The sequence below is a fragment of the Pyrgilauda ruficollis genome, unplaced genomic scaffold (assembly GCF_017590135.1).
Source record: "Pyrgilauda ruficollis isolate IOZ18807 unplaced genomic scaffold, ASM1759013v1 scaffold181, whole genome shotgun sequence".
In the NCBI taxonomy this organism is placed as follows: Eukaryota; Metazoa; Chordata; class Aves; order Passeriformes; family Passeridae; genus Pyrgilauda; species Pyrgilauda ruficollis.
In genome coordinates, this window is record NW_024517096.1 from 801,879 (window position 1) to 826,209 (window position 24,331).

General features: G+C 63.3%; 1 protein-coding gene across 1 annotated transcript; it reads right to left on the reverse strand.

Annotated features, from left to right (window-relative positions):
- Positions 1-4,123: 4,123 nt before the first annotated feature.
- On the reverse strand, positions 4,124-24,180 carry LOC121352049 (transcription factor COE4-like). Its single transcript, XM_041464614.1, has 15 exons — positions 24,050-24,180; positions 19,435-19,591; positions 19,145-19,208; positions 19,000-19,055; positions 18,741-18,814; positions 17,732-17,800; positions 13,481-13,562; positions 11,242-11,359; positions 9,650-9,780; positions 9,446-9,572; positions 8,394-8,482; positions 7,718-7,783; positions 6,912-7,053; positions 5,879-6,070; positions 4,124-5,257 (listed from the first exon to the last, which is right to left on the reverse strand). The coding sequence occupies exons 1-15, from the start codon at positions 24,178-24,180 to the stop codon at positions 5,187-5,189; spliced, it is 1,569 nt and encodes a 522-aa protein (XP_041320548.1). The 3' UTR covers positions 4,124-5,186.
- Positions 24,181-24,331: the final 151 nt, after the last annotated feature.

Here is a 24,331-nt window from a genome sequence, read left to right on the forward strand (position 1 = left end):
CCCCCCCCCCCAAGGCCAAAAAAATCCCGGGATTTTCCCCCCTCCCCCCTCCAAGGCTCCGCCTCCCTTAAAGGGACCCGGCCCCGGGGGTGGGGGAGGGGCGGGGCTGCGGCGCCACCCCCCCTTGGGGACATCGGGGGGATTTGGGGGACACTGCAGCCACAAACTGTCCCCAAGAGGGAATTTTGGGGTCCTCACTTCCTCAGTGTCCCCAGAAAGGGAATTTTGGGGTCCTCAGCCCCTCTTTGGGGACATCGGGAGGGGTTTTGGGGTCCCCACCCCCCCCCCATTGTCGCCAGGATGGAATTTTGGGGTCCCCACCCCCTCAGTTTTCCCAAAGTGGGAATTTTGGGGTCCCCACCCCCTCTGTGGGACATCGAGAGGGATTTTGGGGTCCCTACAGCCCTAAATTGTCCCCAAGAGGGAATTTTGGTTGCCCCCCTCCCTCAGTGTCCCCAAAAGGGAATTTTGGGGTCTCCAACCCTCCTTTTGTGTCCTGAGGGGAATTTTGGGGTCCCAAATCCCCCCCACTGTCCCCAAGACAGGAATTTTGGCGTCCTCACCCTCCCCTTTGGGGACATCGGGAGGGATTTTGGTGTCCCCACTCCCCCAGTGTCCCCAAAAGGGAATTTTGGGGTCTCTCACCCCTCCCTGTTTGGGGTCTCCAACCCTCCTTTTGTGTCCTGAGGGGAATTTTGGGGTCCCAAATCCCCCCCACTGTCCCCAAGACAGGAATTTTGGGGTCCTCACCCCTCCCTAGAAGACATTTAGAGGGATTTTGGGGTTCCCACTCCCTCACTGTCCCCAGGGAGGGAATTTTCGGGTCCCCAACCCCACTCTGGGGACATCAAGGGGATTTTGGGGTCCTCAATCCCCCCGGGTCCCTAAGGAGGGAATTTTGGGATCCCCACCTCCCCAGTTTTCCCTGGGATGGGAATCTGGGGTTCCCAACCCCCTTTTTGTGTCCCCAGGGGGATTTTGGGTTCCCCACCCCCGTTATGGGATTCGCATTCCCGGCGGGAACAGCTGGGAACGGCCCCGCCCCCGGCTATTTTTGGGAATTCTTTCCAGCCCGGGCCTTTCCCAGAAAGCGGCTCTGGGATCCCGCCCCAAACCAGGGTGGGATTGGGAGCCGGGATCCCTGATCCTGCCCCAAACCAGGATGGGATTGGGATCTGGGATCTCTGATCTCACCCCAAACCAGGATGGGATCTGGGATCTGGGTTCCCTGATCTTGCCCCAAACAGGGGTGGGATTGGGATCCCTGATCCTGCCCTAAACCAGGATGGGATCTGGGATCCCTGATCCTGCTCCAAACCGGGATGGGATCTGGGATCTGGATTCCCCAATCCTGCCCCAAACCAGGATGGATTTGGGATCTGGGATCCCCAATCCTGCCCCAAACTGGGATGGGATCTGGGATCTGGGTTCCCTGATCTTGCCCCAAACAGGGGTGGGATTGGGATCCCTGATCCTGCCCTAAACCAGGATGGGATCTGGGATCCCTGATCGTGCCCCAAACCAGGATGGGGTCTGGGATCCAGATCCCTGATCTCACCCCAAACCAGGACAGGATTGGGATCTGGAATCTGGGATCCCCAGTCCCGCCCCAAACTTGGATGGGATCTGGAATCTGGGATCCCCTTTTCCCTGATATGCCCCTGATCCCATCCCCTCATTCCCGCTTTTCCCTCTTTGGGTTTATCCCATTCCCGCTTTTCCCTCATTGGGTTTATCCCATTCCTGCTTTTCCCCCTTTGGGTTTATCCAACTCCATTCCCGCTTTTCCCTCTTTGGCTTTATCCCTTCCCATTTTTCCTGGCCCCAGATCCCAGGATCAGCCACGACCCCAAACCCTGCAGAGCCAGGATTGGGACCTGGGGATTTGGGGGAAATTCGGGATTTGGGGGAAATTCAGGATTTGGTAGCGGCCAAAGCCGAGGGCACCCACGGGAATGGGAAGGGCCACCGGTGCATGTCCCCAAGCCCTGCGCCGCGTGAGCGTCCCCAAGCCCTGCGAGTGTCCCCACCGCCTGTGTCACGGGCGTGTCCCCGCTGCATGTCCCCAGCACCTGTGACTGTCCCCACAGTGTGCCACGTGTGTCCCCAGCACCTGTGACTGTCCCCACAGCACATGCCACATGTGTGTCCCCAACACCTGTGCCACCTGCCTGTCCCCACCTCATGTCCCCAGCACCTGTGACTGTCCCCACGGTGTGCCACGTGCGTGTCCCCAGCACCTGGATAAGTTCCCATCACCTGAGTGTCCCTGTGACAAGTGCCACCACCTGTCCCCAACGTGCGCATGTCCCCATCATGTCCCCACCGCCTGTGAGTGTCCCCATGGCATGTGCCACACGTGTCCCCGTGTGCCATCTGTGTGTCCCCACCCACCCGCGCCACGTGCATGTCCCCAACACCCGTGACTGTCCCCACAGTGTGTGCCATGTGTCCTCCCACCACCAGTGCCACGTGTGTGTCCCCACCAGGTGTCCCCACACCCTGTGCATGTTCCCAACACCCGTGACTGTCCCCACCACCTGTGCCACTTACCTGTCCCCACTTCATGTCCCCAACGCCTGTGCATGAACTCACCACCTGTCACTGTCCCCATGGGAAGTGCCACATGTGTGTCCCCAACACCTGTGACATTGAGAGGCCCCCCCCACCCGTGCATGTCCCCAACACCTGAGTGTGTCCCCACCACCTGTGCCAAGTGTCTGTCCCCAGCACCTGTGTGTGTCCTCAAAATGTGTCATGTGAGTGTCCCCGTACATGTGCCACGTGTGTCCCCAACACCTCTGCATGTCCTCATCACCCATGACTGTCCCCAACACCTCTGCATGTCCCCATCACCCATGACTGTCCCCAACACCTCTGCATGTCCCCTGTCCCCAACACCTCTGCATGTCCCCAACACCCGTGACTGTCCCCAACACCCGTGACTGTCCCCAACACCCGTGACTGTCCCCAACACCCGTGCCATCTGTGCTCACTCACGGTGCCACCACCCCAGGCTGGTCACGGTGTCACCCCCATCCCCAGCACGCCTGGCCCGTCCCCACGGGGGTCACCAGCTGTCCCCCCGGGGGTCACGCGGTGTCCCCAGCCGCGCTGCCAGCCCCGTGTCGCCGCTCGGTGTCCCCGCTCTTTGTCGCCATCCCCGTGCCGGTGCCAGCTGTGCCTCCCCCCCCCCGGCCCGCGCTGGCACCGCCACCTCCTCATTAACCTTTCTTGATTAACGCAATTAATTCCAGCTCCTCCTGCGCTCATCCCGGCGCGCGGGGGCGGGGGGAGGTGACAAGAGGTGACACCGCAGCTGGAGGGGACCGGGGGTGGCCTGGGGGAGGGGACACGGGGCTGGGGCAGCTCCCGGGAGCCGCGCCTGGAGCATTCCCGGATTCCGGCGTTGGGAATGAGCCGGGGCTGGCCGTGGGGATATCCCCGCTGTGTCCCCAAGGGGTGGGGACAGCGGGTGACACCGGTGTCACCATCCCGGGGGTGACAAATCCCGGGAGTCGCAGGTTTTCCACGAGGTCTTTAATTCCCACTCGGGCCCCCGGCCACGCCCTGCGCCACCTCCGCGAGGGGGGGACATTGTCCCCGAGGGTCACCCCCCAGCCCGGGGTGGGGGGGACACGCGGTGACACCGAGAGGGGACAGACACGGAGGGGAGGGACACGAGCCACCCCCGAGCGGGGGAAAAGGGGAATGTTGGGAATTCTTCCCGTTTTATGTACAAAATTCCCGGCTGGGGGAGGGGACAGGGACCCCCAGGGACACCCAGGGACCTCCCCCCTCCCTGTGGTCAAAATAATTCTGATCATTAATATCGATAATAATGGCGATAATTAATGGCAGGGGACACAGACCGCGGTGTCCCCACACCCCGGGTGGCATCAGGATCCTGATCCTGGACAGGCGGAGATCCGGGATCTGGGATTCTGGGATCGGATTCTGGAATTGTGGGTGAGGCTCTGGATTGGAGTGGGGAGAGAGCCGGGAAAGGCGGGAGGAGCCAGGTCCCACCGGAGCATCCGTCCTGTCCTGGGGTATCCAGGATATTCCCACCCGGATCATCCGTCCCACCTTGGAGTATCCATCTCTCCCGGGAGCGTCCGTCCTTCCCCACCATCTATCATCCATCCATCCATCCATTCATCCCACTCCAGATCATCCCCCCTGCCCAGGAGCATCCATCTCCTCCTGGATGATCCCTCTAATCCTCAATATCCACCCTGTTCCAGGGCATCCATCCCACTTTGGATCATCCCTCCCACCTGGATCATCCATCCTTTTCCAGAGCTTCCATCCCACCTAGAACATCCCTTCCATCCTGGAGTATTCATCCTGCCTTGGATCATCCTTCCTTTTCCAGAGCATCCACCCCATCTTGGATCATCCCTCTCACCTTGGATCATCCATCCTATTCCAGAGCTTTCATCCCATCCTGGATCATCCAGCCCTCCTGAATCATCCACTCCACCTTGGAACATCCATCCCATCTTGGATCATCCATCCCCCTGGATCATCCAACCCATCATGGAGGTTCCATCCCACCTTGGATCATCCTTTTCCGGAGCATCCATCCCATATTGGAACATCCATCCAACCTTGGAGCATCTATCCCACCTGGAGCATCCAGCCCATCCTGGATCATCCATCTTGCCTTGGATCACGCATCCCAACCTGGAACATCCATCTCAACCCAGAGCATCCATCCCACTTGGATCATCCAACCCATCCTGGAGTTTCCATCTCACCTGGATCATCCATCGCACCTGGATCATCCTTCCTTTTCCAGAGCTTCCATCCCACCTTGGAACATCCATCCCACCTTGGAGCATCCATCCCACCTTGGATCATCCCTCCCATCCTGGCCCACCCCTCCCGCCCATCCCGGCGCCTCCACCCCGCTCCCTCCTCTGTCCCATTCCCGGCTCTCTCCGCCTCTTCCCGAGGCCGAACCCAGGAATTTTGGCTCATTCCAGGATTGCCCCAAGTCCCCCCTCAGCCGGGCCAGACCGGGGCCACCGGGGGTGGGGACATCAGGGGGCCGGGTCCCCTCATCCCGCTCCGCGTGGCGGCTCCGCCCAGCTCTGAGGGGAGGGCACAGGGGACAGGGATGTCCCCAGTCCTTGTCCCGGCGGGATGGGGGGTCCGGAGCCCCTCTGGACACGCCTTCCTTAGGAATAGGCCAATCCCTGGAGCGGCCGCGCCGGAGCGTGGAATTTGTCCGAGTCCTCGAAAGCTGGGTCTGGGCAGGGCAGGGACAGCGTCAGCCGGAGGACATTGGGGACACTGGGGACACAGCTGGACAGGAACGCGGGTGGCATGGGACAACCCCGGGTATGGGCGTCACACGGGCAGGGACATCAGGAAGGGAGTGTGGTGACATCAGGGACCCTCCGTGGGGGAGGGGGACTCGGGCTGGGTGTTGGGGACACTGAGGACACGGGGGGACAGGCCCCAGAGTGGCACAGGGCAGCTCCAGCCACGCCCATGGGCAGGACATTAGGCAGGTCCAAGGATTACAGTGACACCGAGGTCCCTCTGTGGGACAGCGCCACCCAGGGACAGATGTCATGGACCTTGGGGACCCTGGGGACACTGGTGGACGGGGACAGGGGTGGCACAGAGCAGAGCCCTGACCAGAGAGCCAGAGAGGCGACACTGGGGACCCTCCATGGGGCTGGGAACGGATGTCAGGGACCTTGGGGACAGTGGGGACAGAGAGGGACACAGGTGGCACAGGGCAGCCCCAACCATGCCCAGGTACAGGCCATCAGCAGTGTGGTGACACTGGAGACCCTCCATGGGGCACGAGCCACCTGGGGCTGGGTGTCAGAGACCTTGGTGGCCTTGGGGACAGCCTGACCTTGCAGGGCGCTGGCGCAGGCGGGCGGGGGGGACCCCTGTGGCCGCAGCACGGGGGCGAAGGCGCTCTTCTGCTTCACGGCCGAGATCATCGTCACCGGAGAGAAGGAGAAGCCACCGGGCGAGGTGGCCGTGCCCGGGCCCGAGGTGACAGCGACGGACGAGGCGCCCAGAGGGGGACTGGCGGGCAGGACTGAGGGGACAGCCACACACGGCTCGGGTGGGGGCAGGGGACACCGCGAGGGGACAGGGCAGGGATGGAGCTGGGATGGGGATGGGGACAGGGACAAGGAGAGGGATGGGGCCAGAACAGGGATGGGGACAGGGAGAGAGGCGGGGACAGGGACAAGGACAGGGATGGGGACAGGGCCAGGGACAGGGGTGGGGACAGGAATGGGGCAAGAACAGGGATGGGGACAGGAAGAGAGGCAGAGACAGGGACAAGGATGGGTGTGGGACAGGGATGGGGACAGGAACAGTGAGAGAGACAGGGACAATGACAATGATGGGCCAGGACAGGGATGGGGACAAGGACAGGGACAGGACCATCCCACCTCAGCTGGCCATGTCCCCGCTCCCTCTCCTCACCTTATGGGGAGCCCTGAGGGGACAGGGACGGGTGGCACCCGCCGGGGAGGGGACAAAAACCTTCCCGCACCCCGAGGCCACCTTGAACCTTGGTCACAGCCCTGAGGCGACAGCGACACGGTGGCACCGCCCGCAGAGGGGACACAACCCCCCGAGGCCACCGCGCACCTTATGGGGAGCCCTGAGGGGACAAGGACGTGTGGCACCCGCCGGGGAGGGGACAGAAGCCCTTCCGCCACCCCGAGGCCACCCCGATGCCATCACACACCTTATGGGGAGCCCTGAGGGGACAGGGATGGGTGGCACCTCCTGGAGAGGGGACAGAAGCCCTCCCACCACCCCGAGGCCACCTCGCACCTTGGTCAGAGCCCTGAGGGGACAGCCACAGGTGGCACCCGCCGGGGAGGGGACAAAAACCCTCCTGCCACCCCGAGGCCACCGCGCACCTTGTTCGGAGCCCTGCGGGGAGTCGCCCATGGCGAGGCCGAGCTGTCCCCCGCCGAAGGAGGGGACAGTGACATGCGCGGGGGCCCTGGGGACACTGTAGAGCGCCTCGGCCACGTCGGCCGCCCGCTTCAGCAGCACGTCCTGGGGACACGGCAGTGGTGTCACCGAGTGAGGGTGGCACTGCTTGGTGGCACCTCTGGGCGGCGCCCCGCAGTGCCACCTCGTAGTGTCGCCTCACAGTGTCACCCTCCAGCATGGTGCCACCCCACAGAGTAACTCCTGGGTGCCACCCCGCAGTGTCACCCCTTGATGTCACCCTGCAGTGCCACCCCACAGTGTCACCCCACAGAGTGGTGCCACCCTTCAGTGTCACCTCTCTGTGCCACCCCACAGCGTCACCCTTCAGCACAGTGTCACCCTACAGTGTCACCTCTCATTGTCACCCCTCGATGGTGCTCCATGGCATTACCTCTCAGTGCCACTCCTCGGTGTCACCCTTGGTGTCACCCCACCACCCACAGAGCCCGAGGTGACCCCAGGATGGGCCGGGGGTGGCTGGGACTGTCCCAGCTGATGTCACCTCCTGGGACACACACGGGCCACGAGGGGGCTGGGGAGGGGACTGTGTCCCCCACCCCCTCCAGGTGTGGCAGGGGGGGACCCGAGGGTGTCCCAGGGTGGTGGGTCCCAGGGGTGTCCCCAAGGGGGTCCCAGGGGACGTCCCAGGATGGGGGGAACCGAGGGGGGTGTTCCCAGGGATGTCCCAGTGGTGTCCCAGGCGTGTCCCAGAGGGGTCCCCGCACACCTGGTTGCTGTGGGGTACCCCATAAAGCGCCTCCACCAGGTCGGCCGCACGCTTCAGCAGCACCTCCTGGGGACAGCGAGGGGACAGGGGAGGGGACAGGAGGGTCAGGGGGCGCTGCACGACCAGCCCACCCCCTATGGCCCCCCTGTGTCCCCATTCTGTGTCCCCAGTGATGCCCCTGTGTCCCCCCACCCTCCCTGTTCTGTGCCCCCAATGACCACCCCTTGTCCCCACCATGGTCCCCCCCGTGTCCCCAAAGTCCCTCCTGTGTCCCTCCTGATCACCACCCCTGACCCCCCCATTCTGCGTCCCCATGGTCGCCCCATGTCCCCATTCTGTGTCCCCAATGACCCTGTGTCCCCCCTGCCCCCACATTCTGTGCCCCCAGTGACCACCCCTTTGTCCTCCCTATGGTCCCCCCGTGTCCCCATTCTGTGTCCCCAGTAACCCCTCCATGTCCCCATTCTGTGTCCCCAGTGACCCCTCCGTGTCCCAAACCCCACCCCCCCCCTCCATCCCTCCCTGCCCCAAGCCCTGCCAGACCCGGGGGACACAAGAACTGTCACCCCTTCCCTGCCCTTTGCCCCTGGGGCAGTGCCAGGGAATCCCCGTGTCCCCGGGGTGTCCCTCCTGTCCCGGGGTGTCCCTCCTGTCCCGGGGTGTCGCTGTCCCCTACCTTGGGCAGGCGCTCGGGGTCCCCGGGGTGCCGCGGGATCACCTTCTGCAGCCGCTGGAAGCCGTAATCGATGGTGGGCTCGTTCAGGGCTGGGGACAGGGGACAAGGACATGTCACTGTCACCATGTCCTGGGGGCTAGGACACTGTCCCAAGGGGCTGCCGACTGTCCCTGCTGTCTGTGTCACTGTCACGGGGGCTCTGTCCCCTCCCGGGGATCTGTGTTCCCTTCCTGGCGTTTGTGTCCCAGTCTCAGGAGTGTGTGTCACCGCCCCAGGTGTCCCCGTCCCAGTTCCAGTGCTCCCAGTCCCAGTCACCGTGGTCTCCTTCCCAGTCCCAGGGCTCTCCATCCCAATCCTGGGGGCCTCCACCCCTTTATGGGGTTATGTGTCCCCTTCCCAGGTCTCTATCCCAATCCCAGGACTCTCTATCCCAATCCCAGGTGTCCTCATCCCATTCCCAGGTGTCCCCACCCCAATCCTCATGTCCCCATCCCATTCCTTGGTGTACCCATCCCAATTCCAGGATATCCCTATCCCAATCCCCATGTCCCCACCCCAATCCCAATGTCCCCATCCCATTCCCAGGTGTCCCCAATCCTGATATCCCCACCCCATTCCCAGGTGTCTCTATCCCAACCCCAAGACTCTCTATCCGATTCCCAGGTGTCCCCATCCCAATCCTGATGTCTCCATCCCGTTCCTGGGTGTACTCCTCCCAATCCCAATGTCCACATCCCAATTCCAGGATATCCCTATCTCAATCCCAGGTGTCACCATTTCAATCCCAATGTCCCCACCCCATTCCCAGGTATCCCCATCCCAATCCTGATCCTGATGTCCCCATCCATCTCAACCCCGGGTGTTCCCACCCCAATCCCAGCAGTCTCTACCCCATTCCCAGGTGTCCCCATCTCAATCCCAATGTCCCCATCCCAGTCCCAGGTGTCTCTATCCCAATCCCAGTGGACTCTATCCCATTCCTAGGTGTCCCCATCTCAATCCCAGGTGTCCCCACCCCAACCCCGCTGTCCCCAGTTGTCCCCGTCCCTCACCGGTGTAGACGAAGCGTCCCGGCGCGCCCTTGCAGAAGTGCTTGGCCTTGTAGGACAATGTCACCTCCACGACCCCCGGGATGTGGCGGGGGGGGGTCTGCACGCGGATGGCGTGGGGGGTGATGAGCTGCGGGGGGGACACGGCCTCAGCCCGGCCCGCGGTGTCCCCGAGGTGTCCCCGCGCCACCCCCGGCCTGCCCGTACCTCGCTCCACACCAGCACGGTGCCGAAGAGCACCTGGAGGCCATCGAAGAAGTTGTCCCCGATGACGATGACGGTGGCACCGCCCGTGGTCCAGCCCTCGCTGGGGCTGATGGCCTTGATGCAGGGGGTGGCTGCTGGAGGGGACAGCGACAGCCGTGGGGAGGGGACAGGGACAGCAAGGGCAGGGACAGCAATGGCGGGGACAGAGGGATGGGGGGGCTTTGGGGTGGTGGGGTGGGGGCAAGGAAGAGGGGACAGGCATGGGGACATGGGGACAGCCATAGGGACATGGACATGGAGTGGGACAGACATGGGGACAGGCATGGGGACACAGGGACAGGGACAGTGGGGTGGGGGCAGGGAAGAGGGGACAGGCATGGGGACATGGACTGGGACAGGCATGGGGACATGGAGTGGGACAGATGTAGGGACACGGGGACCGCCATGGGGACACAAATACGGATGGGGACATGAGCGTGGATTGTGACAGATGTGGGGACAGGCATGGGGACACGGGGACAGGTGTGGGGACATGGACATTGATGGGGACATGAGGGCACGGGCTGGGACAGACAGGGACATGGACTGGGACAGACACAGGTGGCCACAGGGACATGGGGACACGAATTGGGACAGACATGGGGACACAGGGACATGGACATGGCTGGGGACACATACGTGGCCACAGGGACATGACGGGGGACAGACACAGATGGGGATAATCACGGGTGGCCACACGGATGTGGCTGGGGACACACACACGTGACCACGGTGACACGGGTGGGGACAAACAGAGGCACCCACGGACACCCAAACTGGATGGGCACGGACATTTGGGGACAGCAGGGTGGGGACAGCAGGGTGGGGACACAGGGATCACCGTGGGGGTGCCAGGCCAGGCTGGGGGCTCCCAAAACTTGTCCCCAAGGTGTCCCCAAGGTGGCCATGGTGACATGGATGGGGACAGACACCCATGGATGGCCCACCCAACATTGGGGACAGCAGGGTGGGGACACAGGGACCGCCCCAGGGATGCCAGGCCACACTGGCGGGGTCCCAGTGCATGTCCCCAAGATGTCCCCAGGTGGCCACAGTGACACAGGTGGGGAGGCACCCATGGACACCCAACCATGGATGGGCAGAGACATCGGGGACAGCAGGGTGGGGACAGCAGGGTGGGGACACAGGAATCGCCCTGGGGGGTGCCAGGCCACACTGGCACGGTCCCAAGGCATGTCCCCAAAATGTCCCCAAGGTGGCCACAGTGACACAGATGGGGACAGACACCCATGGATGGCCCACCCAACATTGGGGACAGCAGGGTGGGGACACAGGGATCACCTGGGAGGTGCCAGGCCAGGCTGGCAGGGTCCCAACACATGTCCCCAGGATGTGCCCAGGTGTCCCCAGGTGGCCATGGTGACACAGGTGGGGAGGCACCCATGGACACCCAGCCATGAACGAGCACAAACACTGGGGACAGCAGGGTGGGGACAGCAGGGTGGGGACAGCAGAGATCACCAGGGGGCTGCCAGGCCACGCTGGCAGGGTCCCAACACATGTCCCCACAATGTCCCCAGGTGTCCCCTGACCTTCGGAGGGGTCGAGGCGCCGGGCGCGCCGGCCGTGCTTGGAGTTGTTGTGGACAAACATGTTGTCGGACACAGCCAGGACGTGGCCGTCCACGTGCACCGTGGTGGACACCACCACCTGCGGGGACAAGGGACACGGTCACCCCGCCGTGTCCCCTGGCCTGGCACACCGCAGGGGCACTGGGTGTGGCGTCCCTGTAGTGTCCCAGGGGTGTCCCCTCCCCTGTCACAGCCCTGTCACAGCGCAGGGACACCGTGCGTGGTGTCCCCACGGTGTCCCCATCCCTGTCACAGCACAGGGACGCCGTGCGTGGTGTCCCCACGGTGTCCCCATCCCTGTCACAGCACAGGGACGCCGTGCGTGGTGTCCCCACGGTGTCCCCATGCCTGTCACAGCACAGGGACGCCGTGTGTGGTGTCCCCATCCCTGTCACAGCACAGGGACACTGTGTGTGGTGTCCCCACGGTGTCCCCATCCTTGTCATACCACAGGGACGCTGTGTGTGGTGTCCCTGTGCTGTCCCCATGATGTCCCCTCCCCTGCCATGGCCATGGCACAGCGTGTGGACACTGAATGTGGTGTCCCCATGGTGTCCCCATCCCTGTCACACCACAGGGGGGCAGCTGTGTTGTCCCCACAATGTCCCCATCCCTGTCACACACAGGAGGTGCCAGCAGTGCTGTCCCCACGGTGTCACAGCAGTGGCCCGAGGGTGGCCCCCACAGCCTGGGGTCACCAGCCCCGCCAGGGGACCCCCAGCCTGCCGAGCTCCTTCCCCCAGGACACTCAGGGGACCCCCAGGGGACCCCAAACCCCTTTTAGGGTCACCCCCGACCCCACCCCAGCTCCTCAAGGGGACCCCAAACTCCTTTTAGGGCCACCACCTCAGGGACCTCCTGCGGCCCTTTTAGGGTCACCCCCAGTCCCCCAAATTCCACCCAGAGGACCCCAAACCCCTTTCAGGGCCACCCCCAGTCCCCCAAATTCCCCCCAGGGGACCCCAAAGACATTAGAGCCACCCCCAACCCCCCAAATTCCCCCATCTCTTCCCCCTCAGCCCCTCCATGGGACCCCAAACCTCTTTTAGGCCACCCCCAGCCCCCCAAATTCCCCCAGATCCCTGCGACCGGGGGGGCTGAGGGGGGGGGCGGAGATTTTGGGGTTTTCAGGCCGGATTTGGGGTTTTTTATAGGGCGGCGGTGGATTTTTTAGGGTGGCGGGAAATTTGGGATTTTTTAAAGGGGGCGAGGGGAATTGGGGACTCGATTCCCCCCGAACGGGGGGAATCGAGTCCCCAATTCCCCTCGACCCCTTTGGGGAACCTTTTTGGGGTCGCCTGCACTTCACCCCCCATTTTAGGGGTCGAAATTTGGGGTTTTGTTCAGGGTGGCGGTAGATTTTTTTAGGGTGGCGGGAAATTTCGGATTTTTCCAAGGGGTCAATGGGAATTAGGGACTCGATTTCCCTCAACCCTTTTGGGAAATCTTTTTGGGGTCACCCGAACCCCTCTTTGGGGTGTCCTCCACCCCATCTGTGATGTCCCCAAGTGTCACCTCAAAGTGTCACCTTTTATAGGGTGGCGGTAGGTTTTTTAGGGTGGCGGGAAATTTGGGATTTTCAAAGTGGTCAAGAGGAACTCGGACTGAATTCCCCTCGACACCTTTGGGAAATCTTTTTGGGGTCACCTGAACCCCTTTTTGGGGTCAAAATTTGGGGTTTCTTATAGAGTGGCGGTAGATTTTTTAGGATGGTGGGAAATTTGGGACTTTTCAAGGGGGTTGAGGCAAACTGGGGACTCAACTCCCCTCAAGCCCTTTAGGAAATCCTTTTGGGATTGCCTGAACCCCTTTTTGGGATCCCCTCCATGATGTCCCCAGGTGCCACCTGGAAGTGTCACCTTTTAGAGGGTGGCAGGAAATTGGGGATTTTCAAAGGGATCGAGAGGAACTGGAGACTCAATTCACCCCGAACAGGGGGAATCAAGCCCCCAGTTCCCCTCGACCCCTTTGGGGAATCTTTTTGGGGTCACCTGAACCCCTTTTTGGGGTCAAAATTTGGGGTTTCTTATAGGGTGGCGGTAGATTTTTTTAGGGTGGTGGGAAATTCGGGATTTTTCAAAGGGGTCGGGGGGAATCGAGTCCCCAGTTATCCTCGACCCCTTTCGGGAATCTTTCTGGGGTCACCTGCACCCCTTTTTGGTGTCCCCTCCACCCTCTCGGTGATGTCCCCAAGTGTCACCTGGAAGCGCCGCATGTCCCGCGGGTTCCCAGCGTTTTTCAGGCAGTTCTGGTTGCACTTGAGGAAAAACTTGAGGAAAAACCTGGAATGGGGGGGGAAAAAAGAGGGGACAAACATGTCCCCATGGTGTCCCCAAATCCCAGTGTCCCCATCTGTTGTCTCCATCCCAATGTCCTATTCTGCCGCCATCCCAATGTCCTTTCTTGTCACCATTGTCCCCATCCCAGTGTTTCCATCACCATCCTGGTGTCCCCATCCTGTCCCCATCCTGGTGTCCCCATCCTGTCCCCATCCTGGTGTTCCAGTCCTGTCCCCGTTTTGCCGTCCCTTCTTGTCACCACCCCATTATTGTCCCCATCCCAGTGTCCCCATCCGCATCTTGGTGTCCCCATTCTGTCCCCATCGTATCCCCAGTCCTGATGTCCCCATCCTGTCCCCATCCCAATGTCCCATTCTGTTCCAGTTCTGCTGTCCCTTCTTGTCACCACCCCATCATTGTCTCCATCCCCATTCTGATGTCCCCATCCTGTCCCCATCCCTGTTCCGCTCTGTCCCCATCCCACTGTCCCTTCTTGTCCCAATCCCTGTCCTGCTCTTTCCCCATCCCATTGTCCCCATCCCAGTGTCCCCATCCCCATCCTGGTGTCTCCATTCTGTCCCCATTCCACTGTCCCCATCCCAGTGTCCCACCCTGTCACCATCCCTGTGCTACTCTGCCCCCATCCCAGTGTCTCCATCCCCATCCCAGTATCCCTTCTTATCCCCATCCCGATGTCCCATTCTGTCCCCATCCCAGTGTCCCTTCTTATCCCCATCCCACTGTCTCCATCCTTGTCCTGCTCTGTTCCCATCCCAATGTCCCCATCCCCATCCCAGTGTCCCTTCTTGTCCCCATCCCAGTATCCCCATCCTGCTGGGGTGACACCAGCACCCCTGGGAACATTGGCCCATCCCCGGGGTCACAGGGAGTTTGGGGACATCTGGGGGACCCCAAGTGGGGTCACCCCCGGATCAGGCAGGGGGGACACGGAGGAGGATCCCAGGGAATGGGGATCCCACACAAAAGGGGTTACATGGAAAGGAGATCCCACAAAAAAGGGGGTCCCAGGGAATGGGGATCCCACACAAAAGGGGTTACATGGAAAGGGGATCCCATAAAAAGGGTGATCCCACAAAAGGAGGTCCCAGAAAAAGGGGATCCCATGGAAAAGGGGTCTCAGGGAGAGGGGATCCCACAAAAAAAAGGGTCACGGGGGGAAAAGGATCTCAGGGATCCCACAAAATAGGGATTACATGGAAAGGGGGGTCCCAGGGAATGGGGATCCGACAAAAAAGGGGTCCCATGGATGAGGGGATCCCAGGGAAAAGGGAATCCCACAAATCAGGGGATCCCATGGATGAAGGGATCCCACAAAAAGGGATCTCATGGGGAGGGCATCCCATAAAAAGGAGCTGCCATGGAGGGGAGGATCCCATGTAAAGGGGGTCCCAGGGAAAGGGGATCCCACAAAAAGGGGATCCCACAAAAAAGGGGATTCTGGGAAAGGAGGTCCCACGGTGTGGGGATCCCAGGGAAAGGGGATCCCATAAAAAAAAGGGTTCCCATGGATGAGGGGATCCCATGGAAAGGGGATCCCACAAAAAGCAAATCCCATGGAATGGGGGTCCCACAGCAAGGGGCTCCCCATGGAAAAATGGGATCCCAAAAAAGGGGGACCCCACAAAAAGGGATCTCACACTGAGGGGGTTCCGACCCCACAAAAAGGGGGTCCCACCTTATGGGACAGCACAGGAAAAGGGGAGGGGTCCCCCCTTTCCCCACATTCCCATAATCCCATTCCCGCCCCGCGGGTGGTAATCAGGGCAAGGAAGGAGCTGCAAAACGCCTCAAAAAAAACCGGGAAAACGCCCCAAAAACGCCCCGAAAACAGCCCCGCCATCCCCGGCCCAGCGCGGCCGGGGGAGAACCCCAAACCCCCCCGAAAAAAACCCACAAAATCCCCCCGAAATCCCCCAAATCCCAGCCCCAGGCAGGGGGGCTGGGGCTGAACCCCCGCGAGTTAAAAATACGGGGCCGGCGCATTAATTAGCATCGCTAATTACCATTGAATATGCAAATGCCCGGCGCCGCTGCCGAGCACCTTCTGCTCGCGGCGCATAAATTTGAATGCGCAATTAGCATAATCGTGGCTAATTAATGAGAAGCGTCAATTTTCGCTGCCGGGTAATTTGATTAACGCCGCGAGAGGGGCACTTAGCGCGCTCTCAAACCAGCGGGGCTGGCCCGGGGGGGGACACGGGGACACGGGGGACAGGGGGGGCTCCGCGGGAGGGCTGGGGACACGGCTGGCCCTGCGTGACCCCCGGGAGGGACGGGGACAGGGGACACCCCGAGAGTGACGGGGATGGGGACAGGGGACACCCCGAAAGGGATGGGGACAGGGGACACCCCGAGAGTGACGGGGATGGGGACAGGGGACACCCCGAAAGAGATGAGGATGGGGACAGGAGACTGGGGACACCCCGAAAGTGACGGGGACAGGGGATTGGGGACACCCCGAAAGTGATGAGGATGGGGACAGGGGACTGGGGACACCCCGAAAGAGATGGGGACAGGGGACACCCCGAAAGTGACGGGGATAGGGACAGGGGACTGGGGACACCCCGAAAGGGATGGGGACAGGGACAGGGGACACCTCGAAAGTGACGAGGATTGGGACAACGGACATTCCAAAAGTGATGGGGACAGGGGACACCCCAAAAGTCCTGTGGCAGGTTGGGGACACTCCTGCAAGTGGGTGACCTCCCCAAAAGTGATGGGGATGGGGACAGGGGACACCCCAAAAGCCCTGGGGCGGGTTGGGGACACCCCGAAAGTGTTGTGAATGGGGACAGGGGACGCCCTAAAAGTGCTGTGGAGACACCCCAAAAGCCCTGGGGCGGGCTGGGGACACCCCGAAAGTGTTGTGAATGGGGACAGGGGACACGCCGAAAGTTCTGGGGATGGGGGGGACAGGTTGGGGACATGCTGGAACTGCATGACCTCGAAAAAGGGATGGAGAGAGGGGTTGGGGGCACCCCGAAAGTCCTGGAGCAGGTTGGGGACACCCCAAAAGTGCTGGGGACGGAGGGGGCAGGTTGGGGACACGCCTGGCGCTGGCTGACCCCCCAAAGATCCTGAGTGACCCCTCCCCAAAAAAATAAAAACCCTGGGAGTGGGGAGAGGGGACTGGGGACACCCCAAAAGTCCTGGGGCTGGGGTAGGACAGGTTTGGGACGCTCCTGACCCTGCATGTCCCCCAAAAGTTCTGGGAGTGGGAACAGGGGGCTGGGGACACCCCAAAAGTCCTGGGGTTGAGGGGACAAGTTGGGGACAATCCTGGAAGTCAGTGACCCCCAAAAGTGATGGGGATGGGGACAGGGGACATCCCAAAAGCCCTGGGGCGGGTTGGGGACACTCCTGGCAATGGTGATTCCCCAAAAGTGACAGGAGTGGGGACGGGGGTTTGGGGACACTCCTGGAACTGCGTGACCCCCAAAAGTCTTGGGAAAAGGGAGAGGGGACTGGGGACACCCCAAAAGTCCTGGGGTTGAGGGGACAAGTTGGGGACAATCCTGGAAGTCAGTGACCCCCAAAAGTGATGGGGATGGGGACAGGGGACACCCCAAAAGCCCTGGGGCGGGTTGGGGACACGCCTGGCACTGGGGGACCCCCCAAAAGGCCTGAGGCTGAGGGGGGCATGCAGGGACACTTGGGACATTTGGGACAGTGCCACCAGCCATTGGGGTGTCACCTCCCAAGGGGACACCAACCCCAGGGGGGTGCTGTGACCCCAAAAGCGCCATCGTGGGGACAGCCCCAGGACACCTGCGGGACAGGGGACACGGGACAGTGGCAGTGACAAGGGGACAACAAGTGACAACCCCGGGCTTGGCTTGGGGACACCAGGGAGGTGACATCGGGACAGGCAGGAGGACCCTGGTGGGGACAGGGACAGAGAGACCTCAGGGACGGGGACGCGGCCACCCTGAGATGTCCCCAGCGCGCCGGTGTCACCTCCATTATTGATGTGACATCTGTCACTGCTGTCACCCCCTGAGGACACCCGGAGTGCCCTCTGCTGTCCCTTGGCTCGGCAGCAGCACGTCCCCAAGCTTGGGGACAGCCGCGGTGGCTGCCACCCCCTCCAGGTCACCATGAGGTCCCCCGAATCCCCCAGTGTCCCCCGATGTCCCCAGTGTCACCAGCACCTGTCGATGATGACGGGGTCCGAGGGGGTCTCGTTGCGGTTCCCGCAGCTCTTCTTGTCACAGCAGCGGCTGGACACGGGGACAGCAGGTGACATCAGGGGACAGCAGGTGACATCCGGGGACGGCGAGGCCTGAGGGACCCCCAAACACAGCGGGGGACGCGCCAGGTCCCCGTGTCCCACCCCCGGCCCGCCCTGTCACTCAGGGGTGGGGACAGAGGGGACAGCAGGGAGGGGACACGGCAGGCGGGACACTCGGGGGTGTCACTTTTCCAGTGACACAGATTTGGGGGTCCCGGGGACTCCATGTCACCCTCGGGTGGCTCTGAAGGGGCTGGGGGCCCATCCGTGTCACCCCTCGGTGCTCCGTGTCACCTCCGGGTGCCTCTGGGTCCGAGGGGGTCTCGTTGCGGTTCCCGCAGCTCTTCTTGTCACAGCAGCGGCTGGACACGGGGACAGCAGGTGACATCAGGGGACAGCAGGTGACATCCGGGGACGGCGAGGCCTGAGGGACCCCCAAACACAGCGGGGGACGCGCCAGGTCCCCGTGTCCCACCCCCGGCCCGCCCTGTCACTCAGGGGTGGGGACAGAGGGGACAGCAGGGAAGGGACACGGCAGGGGGGACACGGCAGTGACACAGATTTGGGGGTCCCGGGGACTCCATGTCACCCTCGGGTGGCTCTGAAGGGGCTGGGGGCCCATCCGTGTCACCCCTCGGTGCTCCGTGTCACCTCCGGGTGCCTCTGAAGGGGCTGGGGACCCGACCCTGTCACCCGGGGGGGGGGCTCTGAAGGGGCTGGGGACCCACGCCGGGGCTCCGTGTCACCCCCAAGGGACACAGCAGGGCCACCCGCAGTCCCCAACCACGAGCGGGGTCCCCGAGGGGACGCCGGGGGTGGCCTGTCCCCTGTCGCGGGGTTAATTAGCGGCGCTGGTTCGGCTCGTTAATTAACACGGGGTCGAAGGGACCTTGGGGACACCCCTGTCACCCCCGGCTGTCCCCACCCACCTGCACATGATCTCGTGCGTCAGCAGCACCCGGCACATCTCGGGGTTCTTGTCCTGCCCCTCGTAAATGATGGCCTGGAGGGGACACCGAGGGGACAGCCGCGACACCGGGGTGGCACCAGGGAGGCGCTCCCGGGCCCTGTCACCTGCGCCACCTCCCCGCCCCCGGCCAGATGTGGCCGCAGCGACATCCAGCTGTTCCCCGCGGGTGGGGTCGCGGGGATTTGGGGGATTTTTGGGGGGATTTGGGGTCTCGGTACCTGCTTGGACATGGAGTCAATGAGGCGGACGTACAAATCCTGCTCGGTGCGCAGCCCTGCGGGGACACCGGGGGGGGTCACCCCGCTTGTCACCTCCCCTTGGGGACACCCCAAACCCCACCCAGAACCCCCCAAACCCCCGCACCGTTGCTGTAGAGCAGCTGCAGCCGGTAGTGGATCCCGTTGTTGGTTTTCTCCCCGTTCTGCTCCTGGAGGGGTTCGGGGGGGACAAAATTCATGGCGAGGGGTCAGCCGGTCACTCGCTGTCCCCTCCCGGTCACCCCCACCCCGCGTTGGGGTCACTCGTGCCACGATTTGGGGTCGCGCTCCAGCCTCAACCGCGGCTGCCCCGACGCGCTGCGAGCGCGGGTTTTGGGGTGGTTTCAGGGATTTTTGGGGGGTGATTTTGTGGGGTTTTTTTGGGGGGTTTCTCACCCGCTCCTTCTCCACGAAGTCGATGAAGCAGGTGCGCTCCACCTCCACGGGCTGGCCCTGGCGGTCGTACATGGCCAGCACGAAGTGGAAGAAGTTGGACTTGCGCAGGTTGGCCGGCGGCTGCTTCTCGAAGTGAGCGCGGGCCAGCGACACCCCGCTGCGACAGGCCACGGTGTGGGGACAGCCGGGACAGCGCCAGCGCCCTGGCACCGCGGCGCGGGGACCCCCGCAGCGGGAACCCCAAACCCCGGGAACCCCAAACCCCGAGAATCCCAAACCCCGGGAACCCCAAACTCTGAGAACCCCAAACCCCGGGAACCCCAAACCCCGGGAACCCCCAACTCTGAGAACCCCAAACTCCGAGAACCCCAAACCCCGTGAACCCCAAACCCCGTGAACCCCAGTCCTCGGGATCCTCATCCCAGAGAACCCAAATCCTGGGGATCCCCAGCAAGGGGAACCCCAGTCCTGGGGATCCTCATCCACGAGAACCCAAATCCTGGGGACCCCCAGCACCGGGAACCCAAATCCTGGGGACCCCCAGCAAGGGGAACCCAAATCCTGGGGACCCCCAGCAAGGGGAACCCCAATCCTGGGGATCCTCATCCCCGAAAAAAACAAATCCTGGGGAACCGCAGCACCAGGAACCCCCCAAACCCCGTCTGGCAGACCCCCCGGACGGGGACCCTCAGTGTCCCATCCCGGGGACCCCCAGCACCCCCTCCTCAGGATCCCCATCCTTAAGAACCCAAATCCTGGGAACCCCCAGCACCGGAACCCCCAATACCCCATCCGGGGGACCCCCCAGGACTGGGACCCTCAGTGCCTCATCTCGGGGACCCCCAGCACCCCATCTCCAGGAACCCGAGACCTGGGGATCCCCAGCACCCCATCCTGGGGACCCCCAGCACTGGAACCCCCAGCACCCCAATGCTGGGGACCCCCAGTACTGGGACCCCCAGCTCCCTGTTCCGGGTGATCCCCATCCTCGAGAACCCCAATCCTTGGCACCCCCAACATTGGGAACCCCCAACACTCTGGCATGGGGACCCGCAGCACCCCATTACCAGGAACCCCAAAACCTCCTCCATGTGACCTCCAGCTCCCAATCCTGGGGACCCCCAGCACTGGGGCCCCCAGCACCCCATCCCGGGACCCCCAGCACCCCATCCCCAGGACCCCCACCTCTGAGAACCCAAATTCTGGAGACTCCCATTACCAGGAACCCCAAAACCTCCTCCATGGGTCACCAGCACCCCCAAATCCCCATCCTGGGGATCCCCATCCTCGAGAACCCCAATCCTGGGTACCCCCAGTACCGGCACCCCCAGCTCCCCATCCAGGGGACCCCCATCACCAGGAACCCCAAAACCTCCTCCACGGGACACCAGCACGCCCAGCACCCCATTACCAGGATTCTCATCCCCAAGAACCCCAATTTTGGGTACCCCCAAAACGAGGAGCCTCCAGCACCCCATTACCAGGACACCCGGAATTCAGCACCGGGACCCCCAAAATCTTCTCCATGTGACACCAGAACAGCAGCACCCCCTCCCGGGGACCCCCCAAAACCTCCTCCACGGGACGCCAGCGCCCCATCCCGGGGACCCCCAGCACCCCAATATTGGGACACCCAAAAACTCAGCACCGGGACACCCCAGCGCCCCTCCCAGAATCCCAAAATCCCAAAATCCAGTCCTTAGGACCCCCAGCACCCTGGCCTGGGACCCCCAAAATCTACAGCATCCTGTCCCCAGGGCCCCCAGCCTGTCCCCAGGGCCACCAGCCTGTCCCCAGCACCCCACGAGGGGGACACCCAGCACCCCCTCCCTGTCCAGGGTAGGGGACACACATGGGGACATCCTGCCCCTGGCATCGGGGACACGAGGGGACAGAAGGGGACAGGGAGGACATCCCTGAGCCCTCCCCGCCCAAGCCACCCGCGCTGCCATCCCTCAGCGCCACCTCTGGGCCCGCCGCTGTCACCCGCTGCTGTCCCTGCCCCGACACCCGCGGTGACAGGACGGCGACAGCACAGCCACTTCAGGGACGATGGCTCCAGCACAGTCCCCGTCACTGTCACCGTGTCGCCACCCCGCTGGTGGCCCCTGTCCCCTCGGTGTCACCCCCGCCAGAGCCGGGGCCACACGTGAACCCAGCCCCTGGGGACCTTGGCGACACTCTGGGGACATTTCTCCGAGGACAAGCTCCCTCAGCTGCTCCCCGGGGTCCCAAACTGTCCCCAGGGTCACTCGCGGGGTCCCAAATTGTCCCCGGGGACACCCGCGGGGTTCCAAATTGTCCCCAGGGACACCCGTGGGGCCACACCTGGCGAGGTGACAATACCTGCGCGCGGCCACCACAAACGGGTCACATCATGTCCCCACAGCTGCCGTGGACACCGCGGAGTGTCCCTTGTCCCCTCCCCGCGCTGGTGGCTTTGCTCTCAGGGTCCCACCCCCGCGGGGACACCTCTGTCCCCTCACTGTCCCCCCCTACAACGGGACAGGAGCGCCCGCCGCTCCCTCCAACCCCAAAAATTCCCCTCCGCGCCCCCCAAATGGCCTCGGTGACACGCGGGGGGTGGCTCTGGCTGTCGCCGCTGTCCCCCGCCGTGTCCCCCCCGCGCTGCCAGCCCCGCCCGCCGCGTTAATTAATTATTAAAGGCAATCAAGCATTTCCAAGCAGCCGCGGCCCCGGCGCTTCCAGGAAAGCGGCGGCGGCCCCGGGCACGGCCCTGAGGCGGCTCCGGGGGGTCGGGGGGCGTGGGGACCCCACCCCACCGCGGGGACACCGCGGGGACACCCCGGACCGGCAGGGGGACCCCGGAGCTCGGTGCCAAGCCTTTGGGGACACCGCGGGACGGGAGGTTTGGAGGGTCCCGGTGCCACCCCACAGAGCAGGGACTCAGTGCCAGCCCCTTGGGGACACTGCGGTGGCCGTGGGGACACGCGAGGGGGACGCTGGTGTTCGTGGGGTAACACGGCCCCCTCCCCCAGCCAGGTGTCCCCACGCGTGGCACTGCCAGCAGGGTGGCACAGGGAGGGCGGGAGGGGACACCCCAAACTGTCGGTGACACATCCTTGTCACCTCTGCCAGCCCCGGGTGTGTCCCTCTGTCCCCTTGCAGGGGTCCCGGGGAGTTTTTGGGGACACAGGGACAAGGCCAGCTCCTCCCTGGGACCCCAGCCTGGCACTGCTGTCCCTCAGCTGTGTCACATTGTCACCCCCGGGGGTGGCTGTCACCGCGGTGGGGTCCCTTCAGGGTGTGGGGGAGTTCCCTGAGGTTTTCCAGCATCCCAAAGTTTCGGGGAGACCCCAGGGAGACACCATGACCCCTTAGGGACACCCCAAACCCGGCAGAGGGGACAGCAGGACAGGGGACAGGGGTGGCACTGACCCCTCTGGGCACAGGCAGGAGAGAGGGACAGGGGAGAGGGGACACTGAGGGAGGGCAGGGAATGGGATTTGAATTCCCAGGAGGGCAGGGAATGGGATTTAAGCCCCCCAAAACGGCAAGGAACGGGATTTGAGAACCCCAGAAAAAGCAGGGAATGGGATTTGAGCCCCCACAAAAGGGCAGGGAATGGGATTTGAGTCCTGGAAAAGGCAGGAATGGGATTTAAACCCCCTGGAAAAGGCAGGAATGGGATTTAAACCCCCTGGAAAAGGCAGGAATGGGATTTGAGCCCTCCAGTAAGGCAGGGAATGGAATTTGAGGTCCCCCAAAGGGCAGGGAATGGGATTTGAGCCCCCTGGAAAAGGCAGGGATGGGCACAGATCCCATTCCCGTTGGCACAAACCCCTGGCAGCTGAAACCCACAGGGATCCCGGGATGCCCAGGGCACCGGGATAGGGGATCCAGAGGCCCAAGGAATGCCAGGGAAAATGGGGGGCACGCCTTGGGATGCCCGTGGGACCCAGGACACCGGAATGCCCATGGAACCAGGAATGCCCACAGTGCCCAGGATGCCCACGGGGCATGGAATATCCTGGAATGCCCACAGCTGATGCCCAGGATGCCCAGAGGACCTGGAATACCCTGGAATGCCCACAGTTGATGCCCAGGATGCCCAGAGGACCCAGAATTCCCATGGATCCCAGGACACTCCCAGAACCCAGGATGCCCACAGCCCATGGAATGCCCGCAGTGCCCAGAAGGGCAGCAGAGCCCGAGATGCCCCTGGAATTTGGGATATCGGCAAAGCCTGGGATGCCCCTGGAATCTGGGATGCCCACGGAGCCTGGCACATCCACAGCCCTGGGATACCCACGGAAGCTGGGATACCCGAGGAGCCCAGGATGTCCAGAGCCTCTGGAATGCCCAGAACCCCCGGGATACCCACGAAAACCGGGATGCCCACTGCCCCTGGAATGCTCACTGCCCCTGGAATGCCCACAGCCCCTGGCACACCTCCAGCCCCTGGAATTCCCGTGGAACCCGCGATGCCCACCGACCTCGGGATGCCCGCGGAGCTCGGGTTGCATCCATCCCGCAGCCCCCGGAGCCACCGGGCTGTCCCCAGAGTGCCCCAAATCTGTCCCAAAGCTGTCCCCAGAGTGCCCCAAAGCTGTCCCCAGGCTGTCCCCGAGCTGTCCCCAGGCTGTCCCCTTACCTCTGCGCCGCCGTGCTGGCGTCCAGGATGCCGGTGCCCTGCAGCCAGCGGCCGGCGGGGAGCCCCGCGCTCAGCGGCTCCTCCTTCATGGGGACCCCCCCCCGGGGCAGCGCCTCCTGCACCGAGAACATGACCGGGGGCTCAGGGGGACCCCCGGACCCCCCCCAGCCCCGGGCTCAGCACCGGGCAGGTGCCGGGGGCCGCCGTCCCGGCCGCCGGGGAAGCGGCATCTGCGGAGGGAGGGAGGGAGAGAGGGAGGGGGAGAGGGAGGGGGAGGCTCCG

Coding starts and splice junctions, on each gene's coding strand:
- LOC121352049 (XM_041464614.1), bottom strand. CDS start 24,180: ATGTTCTCGGTGCAGGAGGCGCTGCCCCGGGGGGGGGTCCCCATGAAG. Junction 9,573..9,649: donor CCGTGCTGGTGTGGAGCGAG/GTACGGGCAGGC, acceptor TCCCCCCCGCAG/CTCATCACCCCCCACGCCAT. Junction 8,483..9,445: donor GGGACGCTTCGTCTACACCG/GTGAGGGACGGG, acceptor CCCTGTCCCCAG/CCCTGAACGAGCCCACCATC.